Here is a 10,610-nt window from a genome sequence, read left to right as displayed (position 1 = left end):
ATGCACCACCTTGTGCATCTGGCTTACGTGGGTCCTGGAGAATAGAACCGAGGTCCTTTGACCTTAACCGCTAAGCCATCTCTCCAGCCCCCCCCCTCCCCCCGCCACCCTTCCTGGTTTTTTCTCACTGTTCCTTCGGGCTCAGATAATCAATCCTTCCTTCTAGGAACCTCCCCTCCACCCAACCTCAAACTTGGCCATTTGTCCTACAGTCCTTTAGATTCACCCTTGTGGTCTTAGCCACCCTGAGTTTGTCACCGTGTGGGGACAAGCCTGTTTTCCCCTTAGGACTCTGAGCCCTCTGTGGACACCGCTGCCTTGGCCATCTGTTGACTGCAGAGTTGGGTCCAGAATGACCGGGCGAGTGAGTGAATCAGAGAGTGATTGGAAGAGAGCGTGGCTGAAGGCATAAACGGTTGGTACAAAGATTAAAGATGAAAGAGCGAGTCAGTAAATGACTTCACGGTCCAGTGGATGGTGAGCACTTTGCATTCCCGTTCTTGGGAGGTGGAGGCTAGAGAATTGCAGGGGGGTGGGGGAGCTTCACGGCTAGCCTTAGCTACATATCAAGTTCAAGGCCAGTCAGGGCTCCACTAGACCCTGCCTCCAAAATAAAAGCAAAAGCCTGGCATGGTGGCACACGCCTTCAGTCCCAGCACTCGGGAGGCAGAGGCAGGAGGATCGCTGTGAGTTCGGGGCCACCCTAAGACTACACAGTGAATTCCAGGTCAGCCGGAGCTAGAGTGAGACCCTACCTTGGGGAAAAACAAAACAAAACAAAACAACAACAACAACAATAATAAATAAATGAAACCAAAAAGATGACTTCGGGAGTTACGGCTTCGGCTGGGTCCTTAAGCCCGGGTGAGGGGAGAGGGAGGAGAAATGACTCCATGAGCGACTAAATGAGCATGCAGAGGGAGCGAGGGTGGGGCTGCAGGAGTGGTCAGCCCTCGCACCCCTCCACCGAGGACCCACCCTCTCCCCCATCAATCGGCCAACCCCAGCCCCCCATCTCCGCTGCGGGCCTCACCAGCTCGTCCTCTAGGTCGTGGGCCACCTGGTGGAGCTCCTTGGAGGCCAGCAGCAGGCGGCGGCGCTCCTGCAGCGGCTGCAGCAGGCGCACCAGGCGCTCGCCCACCGCGCTCTGCCGCTCGCCCACCAGCTCCTTGCTGGCCGGCTCCAGCGGCAGCGACGCCGTCTGCGCCTGCAGCTCCCCCACCTCGCGGTACCACTCCTCCACCTGAGACTCCATGGACTGCGGGGACAGGGGCAGCAGGGTTAATAGGGGCCGCCCTCCCCGGGCTGTGACTTTCCAGGACCGCCACCGCCCCTGCCCCCTCCCCCCAGCTTTTGCCGGAGAGTCTCACTCTTCACGTCCCCCCCCCAGGCTGGCCTCGAACTCACTCCTGCTGGGGCTCTCCACGACCACCCACACAACCCCTTTTCCTTGAGACAGAGTCTCGCTCTCGGCCAGGCTGGCCTCAGATTCACTTTGTACCCAAAGCTGGCCTCAAACTCACTTTGTCCCCAAGGGTGGCCTTGAACTTACAGGCACCTTTCTATTTTGGCTCCCCAAGTGCTGGGATTAATAGGTGTGGGTCACCACACCCCAGTCCTTTGGATGACAACCAAAGTACCCACTTGGCTGGGGCCATCATTCCAAACTCTCCCCTGGCTCAGTGGCCTGTGGCAGCGACATCCTCCCCCGGCCGTGTCTAACCTGTCTCTGCCTCTGGGCTTTGGCCTCCACAGTTCCCTCTGGTCAGGGATGCAGTTCGTGTCCAGAGTTCAGCTCTTAGGACCTTCTTTCTCAAACAGGCTTGCGTGACTCTCAACCCACCCCAGCACTAAAACAGCGCACACATTGAACTCACAGAACAGCCCACCAGGGTTGACTGCCTCCCACTGTTTTACAAAGGAAGAAAATGAAGGAAAGGGAAATAACTTATCCAAGGAACCAACCTTGTCATATAGCAAAAATAAAGGCAGGGCTGAAGACATGGCTCAGCGGTTAAGACGCCTGCCAGCAAAGCCAAAGGACCCAGGGTTCAATTCCCCAGTACCCACATAAAGCCAGATGCACAAGGTGGTGCATGAGTCTGGAGTTCATCTGCAGCCACAAGAGGTCCTGACATGCCCCATTTATTCATTCTTTATTTCTTTTACTTTATTTTATTTTACTTTTTTCATGAAAGAGCGAGAGGGAGAGAGAGAGAAAAATGGCAAGCCAGGGCATCCAGCCACTGTAATCAAACTCCAGACACATGCACCACCTTGCGTATCTGGCTTATGTGGGATCTGGAGAGTTGAACATGGGTCTTTAGGCTTCACAGGCAAGTGCCTTAACTGCTAAGCCATCTCTCCAGCCCGCCCCCCCATTCATTCTTATTCTTTCTCTCCCCCAACTCCCCAGCCTTCTCTCATAAATAAATTTAAAAAATAAAAACCAAAAGCCAGGCATGGTGGCACACGCCTTTAATCCCAGCACTCAGAAGGCAGAGGTAGGAGGATCACTGTGAGTTAGAGGCCACCCTGAGACTACATAGTGAATTCCAGGTCAGCCTAGGTTAGAGTGAAACCCTACCTCAAAAAACCAAATAATTAGTTAATTAATTTAAAATTAAAATAAAAACTAAATGCAAAGCAATAGTGATTTAGGGCTGGTGATACATTCCTTGCTTAGCATGCATGGAACCCTGGGTTTGATACCCAGCACCCCATAATAAACACAGTGGCACACACCTATCATCCTAGCATCCTAGAGGTGGAGGTGGGAAAATCAGGAGTTCAAAGTCATCATCTGCTACATAATGAGTGAGTTCCAGGCCAGTTTGGGTTATATGAAATCCTGTCTCAAAAAAAAAAAAAAAAAAAAAAAGCCTAAAAACAGCTAAGTGTGGTGTCGCACGCCTTTAATCTCAGTCAGTACCTGGGAGGCAGAGGTAGGAGGATCGCTGTGAGTTCAAGTTCAGCCTGGAACCAGAGTGAGTTCTACGTCAGCCTGGGCTAGAGTGAGACCCCTACCTCAAAACAAACAAACATGCAAAAGCATAAAAACAGAAGAAAATTTATATATCTAATAGATGTAGTTTCAAATCCCCAAAGAAAAGATGGATCTTTCAACAAATGGTCATGGGCTGAATGGCTAACCAAGGATTGGATCCCTTCCTTGCTCTGTGTACTGAAAACAGTTCCAGATGGATCAAAGACTTGAACAAATAAATCCATAAGGAATGAGAAAGAAAAAAAAAACCTGGGAAAGGCTTTGATAGTCTTGAGAGAGAGAACACATTTCCAAGAATAAAATCCATCAAGGAAAAGATTTATAAATTTCATCACATAAAGATACTTCTGTGCGAAATAAAATCTCATGCAAGTATTAGAAGCCAATGGCAGATGGGATGAGCATCTCACAGGTATTAAGGCAAGAAACAACTTACCATCTTTCTTTTTATTTCAGACTGGCATTTATTTATTTATTTATTTGAAAGACACAGAGAGAAAGAAGCAGATAGAGAAAGGGAATGGGCACGCCAGGACCTCTAACCACTGCAAACAAACTCCAGATGCATGCGCCACTTTGTGTATCTAGTTTATGTGGGTCCTTTGGCTTTGAGGGCAAGCACCTTAACTGCTAAACCATCTCTCCAGTCCCAGACTGACCTTTTTTGAGAGAGAGAGCAAGAGAAAGAGAGAGAAAGAGAGAAAGAGAGAGAGAGATTGGTATGCCAGGGCCTCCATCCACTGTAGTCAAACCCCAGACGCATATGCCACCTTGTGCATCTGGCTTATGTGGGTACAGGGGAATCAAACTAGGGTCATTAGGCTTCTTAAGCACATTAACCATTAAGCCCTATCTCCAACCCTCTTTCTTTTGGTTTTTCTAGGTAGGGTCTCACTCTAGTCCAGGCTGACCTGAAATTCACTATGTAGTCACAGGGTGGCCTCAAACTCACGGTGATCCTCCTACCTCTGCCTCCCAAGTGCTGGGATTAAAGGCATGTACCATCACGCCCAGCTCCTCTTTCTTTCTTTTCTTTTCTTTCCTTCCTTCCTTCCTTTTTAATATTTATTTATCTATTGAGAAGGAAAGAAGCAGAGAAAAAGAGAGAGGGAAAGAATGGGCAGACCAGGGCCTCTAGTGCTGGAAACAAACTACAGATGCATGTGCCACCTTGTGCATCCAGCTTTGTGTGGGTACTGGAGAACTGAACCTGAGTCCTTTGGCTTTGCCAGCAAGCATTTTTGTTTTTATTTTTATTTATTTATTTGATACCAACAGACAGAGAAAGAGGCAGATAGAAGGAAATAGAGAGAATGGGCATGCCAGGGCCTCCAGCCACTGCAAACGAATTCCAGATGCGTGTGCCCCCTTGTGCATCTGGCTAACGTGGGTCCTGGGGAAACAAGCCTTGAACCTGGGTCCTTAGGCTTCACAGGCAAGTACTTAACCAGCAAGCCATCTCTCCAGCCCGCCAGCAAATGTTTTAACCACTAAGAAATCTCTCCAGCCTTTTTTCTCCCTTTTTCTTGTGTAATCCGGCCTGGCTTCAAACTCAGGCTGCCACCAAAGATGACCTTGAACTCTTGATGCTTCTGCCTCTGCCTTCTGTGTGTCAGGGTTACCAGCATTCACCACCACTCCTGGCTAGGAAATTAGCTCAGTTTGCTGTCTCCTTTTCCCCCTTTTATCTATTTATTCTTTTAATGAGAGAGGGAGAGAGAACTGTTGCACCAGGGCATCCAGCCACTACAACAGAACTCCAGACATGTGCACCACATTGTGAGCATGCGTCACCTTGTGCGGCTGGCTTACGTGGGTTCTGGGGAGCCAAACCTGGGTCCTTAGGCTTCACAGGCAAGTGCCTTAATCACTAAACCATCTCTCCAGCCCTTATTTATTTATTTTGTGAGACAGATAGAGAGAGAAAAAGAGAACAGGCATGCAGGGCCTCCTGCCACTACAAATTAACTTCAGACAGTGCGCCCCCTTGTGCATCTGGCTTATATGGGTACTGGGGAATCAAACCTGGGTCCTTAGGCTTCTCAGGTAAGCCCCAAGTTTTTTGTTTTTGTTTTTGTTTTGAGGTCGGGTCTTATTCTAGTCCAGACTAACTTGAAACTCACTCTGTGGTTCCAGGCTGGCCTCATACTCACCAATCCTCCTACCTCAGCCTCCTGAGTGCTGGGAGTAAAAGCATGCACCACTATGCCAGGCTGTAATTTTTTAGATAATCTGGTTTATGTAGTCTTGGGTGGCTTGGAATTCATTCTGTTGACCAGGCTAGACTTAAACTTGAGGACTAGCCATTTAATTGTATGCTCTTTTTTTTTTTTTTTTTGAGGTAGGGTTTCACTGTAGTCCAGGTTGACCTGGCTGATTATTTTTAAAATATTCTACTTATTTACTTAAGATAAAGAGAGAGAGGGACAAGTATATAGAGAGAATATACACTGCAAGTGAACTCCAGATGCATGCTCCACTTTGTGCCTCTGGCTTTACGTGGGTACTGGGGAACTGAACTTGAGTCTTTAGGCTTTGCAGGCAAGCACCTTAACCACTGAGCCATCTCTCCAGCCCTGCTTGCATGCTTTTTAAAATCACTCTGGCCAGGGCGCACGCCTTTAATCCCAGCACTCAGGAGGCAGAGGTAGGAGGATCGCCGTGAGTTCAAGACCAGCCTGAGACTACATAGAGATTTCCAGGTTAGCCTGAGATGCAGTGAAACCTTATCTCAAAAAAAAAAACAAAAAAAAAAAACAAAAAACAAACCAAACAAACAAACAAAAGAATGATATCAGAAAAAAAAAAAAAAAACCAACTTCTGGGTGTGGTGATTTATGCCTATAATCCCAGCACTATGAAGTTGAGATAGAAGAGTTATTGTCATGCCACGGCTAGCCTGGACTACAGAATGAATTCCAGGTCAGCCTGGACTAGAGTAAGCTAGAGTGAGATTCTTCCTCAAAAGAAGGGGAGGATGGGCTGGAGAGATTGCTTAGTGGTTAAGATGCTTGTCTGCAAAGCCAAAGGACCCAGGTTTAATACTCCACATAAATCAGATGTCCAAGGTTGCACATGTGTCTGGAGTTTGTTTACAGTGGCTAGAGGCCTGGACTGACCATTTGGTCTCTCTCTGTCTCTTTCTTAAGTAAATAATATTTTATTATTATTTATTTAATTTTTATTTTTATTTTCATTTTTTGGTTTTTCAAGGTAGGGTCTCACTTTAGCCCAGGCTGACCTGGAATTCACTATGTAGTCTCAGGGTGGCCTCGAACTCCTGGTGATCCTCCTACCTCTGCCTCCCAAGTGCTGGGATTAAAGGCGTGCCCACCACACCCGGCACAAATAAATAACATTTTAAACAAAAAGGGAGGGAGGATTACTGGAGAGATGGCTTAGTGGTTAAGGAACTTGCCTGTGAAGCCTAAGGACCCAGGTTTGATTCCCCATGACCCACATAAGCCAAATGCACATGGTGGTACATGCATCTGGAATTGGTTTGTGATGGCTGGAGTCCCTGACATGCAGATTATCTCTCCCTCTCAATAAATATGTAAAAATAAAATAAAATAATATTTTAAAAATGGGAAGAGGGCTGGAGAGATTGCTTAGCAGTTAAGGTGTTTGCCTGCAAAGCCAAAGGACCCAAGTTTGATTCTCCAGAACCCATGTAAGCCACATGGTGGGGAATGCATCTGGAGTTCATTTACAGTGGCTGAAAGCCCTGGCATGCCCATTCTCTCTGTCTCTGTCTGCCTCTCTTTCTCTCTCTAAAATAAAATACTTTTAAAAGGGGGAGGATAGCTGGGGAGATGGCTCAGTAGCAAAAGGCACTTGCTTGCAAAGCTTGAAGGCCTGGGTTTGATTCCCCAGCATCCATATAAAGCCAGAGGAAGGAGGTGGACAGATGACTTAGCGGTTAAGGTACTCGCATGTGAAGCCTAAGGACCCAGGTTTGATTCCCAAGAACCCACATAAGCCAGGTGCACATGGTGGCGCATGCATCTGGAGTTTGCAGTGGCTAGAGGCCCTAGCGTGCCCGCTCTCTCTCTCTCTCTCTCATTCATATACACACACATATGAAAGTGCACTGGAGTTGGACCTGGTGGCTTACACTTTTAATCACAGCACCCAGGAGGCAGAGCTAGGAAGATCGAGGCCAGCTTGAGACTGATTACATAGTGAATTCCAGGTCAGCCTGGGATAGCGCAAGACCCTACCTAAAATAATAAATAAATAAATAAATATTTTCTTTTGAAAAAGGAAAAGAACTGCTCTAAATGACAATGGCCATCAGATGTTAACAGGCCACACACAGAGAAGCAAAACAAACAAAAAGAACAACAAACCAAAGAAATATAAGAGAAATAGGCACATCAAAAGATGTCCAATATCATTAATTGGCAGGAAAAACCCACATTAATACATGATGTCCTTTTTCAAAATAAGTTTATTTTTTATTGACAACTTCCATAATTGCGATATCCTTTTCTCGAGTGTTGGCAAAGGTGCAGGGAGATGGGCAAGTTCAGCCACCATCAGCAGTGGCATAAATTGATAGATTCTTTTTGGAAGGCAACTTGGCAGTTTTGATCAAAATGCAAAATGTGGGCTAGAGAGATGGCTTAGAGGTTAAGGTGCTTGCCTGCAAAGCCAAAGGACCATGGTTTGATTTCCCAGGACCCACATAAGCCATATGCACAAGGGGGCACATGCATCTGAGCTTGTTTGCAGTAGGTGGAGGCCCTGGCATGCCCATTCTCTCTCTCTCTCTCTCAAATAAATAAATAATTTTTTGTTGTTTTGTTTTTTTGAGGTAGGGTCTCACTCCAGCTCAGGCTGACCTGGAATTCACTATGGAGTCTCAGGGTGGCCTCGAACTCACGGCAATCCTCCTACCTCTGCCTCCTGAGTGCTGGGATTAAAGGCATGCGCCACCACGCCCAGCTCAAATAAATATTTTTTTAAATGCAATATATGTGTGCGCTGGGCACAACACTTGCACTTATATTTTTAGGACTAAGCCTAAAGAAATATTGACACCGATGTTCAAAGAGGCTTGTCTTCATCATAGAAGAGTTTGGAATGAGAAAACTATGTTTCTGCTCATCAAGAATGAAGCCGGGGACTGGAGAGTTGGCTTGGCAGTTAAGCATTTGCCTGTGAAGCCTAAGGACCCCGGTTCGAGGCTCGGTTCCCCAGGTCCCACGTTAGCCAGATGCACAAGGGGGCGCACACGTCTGGAGTTCGTTTGCAGAGGCTGGAAGCCCTGGCGCGCCCATTCTCTCTCTCTCCCTCTATCTGTCTTTCTCTCTGTGCCTGTCACTCTCAAATAAATAAATAAATAAAAATTTTAAAAAAAGAAAAGAAAAGAAAAGAATGGCCAGGCATGGTGGTGCATGCCTTGAATCCCAGCACTCAGGAGGCAGAGAGGTAGGAGGATCAAGGCCATCTTGAGCTGACTATATAGTGAATTTCAGGTCAGCCTGGGCTAGTGTGAAACCCTACCTTGAAAAACCAAATACAAAAGGGGGGGGTGGCTGGAGAGATGATGATTTAGCAGTTAAGGAGCTTTCCTGCAAAGCCGAAGAATCCAGGTTCGATTCTCCAGGTCCCACATAAGGCAGATGACAAAGTGGCTCATGCATCTGGAGTTCATTTGCAGTGGCTAGAGGCCCTGGCGTGCCCATTCTCTCTCTCTCCCTCACTCTCCTTCTCTCAAATAAATATTATATACACACACATATATGCATGTGCCGGCCTGCAGCACAAAGATCGAAACGGGCCTCGAAGGAGGGAGTGGGGATGAGCCTGAGACAAGAACACAAGGAACGGAGCCAAGACAAGCTCTGACCAAGGCTCGGCTTTATTCAGGCAGACATCGCTTATATATAGAAGATAGAACTTTTTTGACAATGCTTACATGCCTAAAGTCAGTGTCACCAGGGTTAATCCAGGTTAATCCCTCTATCAGGCGCCCACTCCGCCTAGACTGTATGCTAAACAATGGTGAGGATCAGGTGCTTACTCTATCTAGGCTGTATACTAAACAATGCTTAGGATCAGGTGCTTACTCTATCTAGGCTGTATACTAAACAATGCTTAGGATCAGGTGCTTACTCTATCTAGGCTGTATACTAAACAATGCTTAGGATCAGGTGCTTACTCTATCTAGGCTGTATACTAAACAATGGTGAGGATCAGGAGATTAGGAGGTTAGAGATCACCCTTAGCTCCCAAGGTCAAAAGAGCAGCTGTGGCTCACAACATAAGCATATATGTATGTATATATATGTAACTTTTTAAAAAAAGAATGAAATGGTAGACTCTACAAGATGGCACATGCCTGCCTTCCCAACACTTGGGAAGTGGAGGTGGGAAGATCAGGAATTCAAGGTCATCCTGAGTTCATACTTAGTCCAAGGCCAGCATGGACTATGTGAGATGCTGCTTCAAAAAACTGGAAAAATATTGTTAAACAAATCCGCATGAGGCTGGAACAACGGCCAAGAGTTACTGAGCAGAGGAAAGAGCAATTCAGAGCTTCCATATGATACATATTTGTAGCGAGCGGCAGAGGCACAAACCTTCCCCAGAGTAAACAAGAAATGGACCACAGATGGCGCCTACTGGAAGGATGTGCGAACTCACAGGACAGAGAATAGGGACTGAGGAAACTTACACGGCGGGCTTTGAAATATGGTTTCTGATGTCTGAACCATGAAAATTTATGTATTCAAAAATTCAGATTAAGCATGACAAATCAATACAAGGAGAATGTTAAATCCCACATGAGCATACTTGAAAATGCACAGAGAAGCGTCTAGAAGGATGCGTACCAGCTAATAATCGAGGTTGTTCTCGGGCTGTGGGATGAGGACAGGGTTGATGGGAGACTATCTTTTACTGAAGACTTTGAAGTTAGGAGATTTGTCTAGAAGAATGTACTGACGTGACTTGTTTTATTCTAAACACATGACAGGAAGCCAGGGGAGACCAAACAATAAGAAACAATAAGAGGTAGCAGAAACAGCAAATGACTGCAACCCAAAACCCACACTTCAGGAATGAGGAATTTTTGGGGGGAAGGGGTTGGTTCAAGGTAGGGTCTCACTCTAGCCCTGGCTGACCCTCGAGCTCCCTGAAATCCTCCTACTTCTGCTTCCCAAGTGCTGGGATTAAAGGCGTGCACCACCAGACCGAGCGTGGCCCTAATTTTTTATTTATTCATTTGCGTCAAGAAAGATACACACAGAAGAGAGACAGAGAGAATGGGCTTGCCAGGGCCTCTTGCTGTTGCAAAACCAACTCCAGATGCATGTGCCACCTCGTGAATCTGGCTTTATGTAGGTACTGGGGAATTGAAGCCAGGTAATTTGGCTTTGCAGGTAAGTGCCTTTAACCGTTAAGCCATCTCTCCAGCCTTTATTTATTTATTTTTTTAATTTCTGGGTGGTGGTGGTGGGGGGTTCAAGGTAGGCTCTCATTCTAGCCCAGGCTGACCTGGAAATCACTATGTAGTCTCAGGGTGGCCTTGAACTCATGGTGATCCTCCTACCTCTGCCTCCCAAGTGCTGGAATTAAAGGTGTGCACCACACA

General features: G+C 46.7%; 1 protein-coding gene across 3 annotated transcripts in view; it reads right to left on the bottom strand.

The window, feature by feature from the left end:
- Nucleotides 1-10,610, bottom strand: part of Sptbn4 (spectrin beta, non-erythrocytic 4) — a 105,194-nt gene that overhangs the window by 20,486 nt on the left and 74,098 nt on the right. For all 3 annotated transcript variants that reach the window (XM_045134055.1, XM_045134056.1, XM_045134057.1), the window contains one exon: nucleotides 1,034-1,258. In XM_045134055.1, coding sequence (XP_044989990.1) covers nucleotides 1,034-1,258 — 225 coding nt within the window. The remainder of the gene's footprint in view (nucleotides 1-1,033; nucleotides 1,259-10,610) is intronic.

This window comes from Jaculus jaculus, chromosome 14 (genome assembly GCF_020740685.1).
Source record: "Jaculus jaculus isolate mJacJac1 chromosome 14, mJacJac1.mat.Y.cur, whole genome shotgun sequence".
Classification (NCBI taxonomy): domain Eukaryota; kingdom Metazoa; phylum Chordata; class Mammalia; order Rodentia; family Dipodidae; genus Jaculus; species Jaculus jaculus.
The sequence above is the reverse complement of the archived record's forward strand: the minus strand, read 5'-3'. Positions and strand labels throughout refer to the sequence as shown.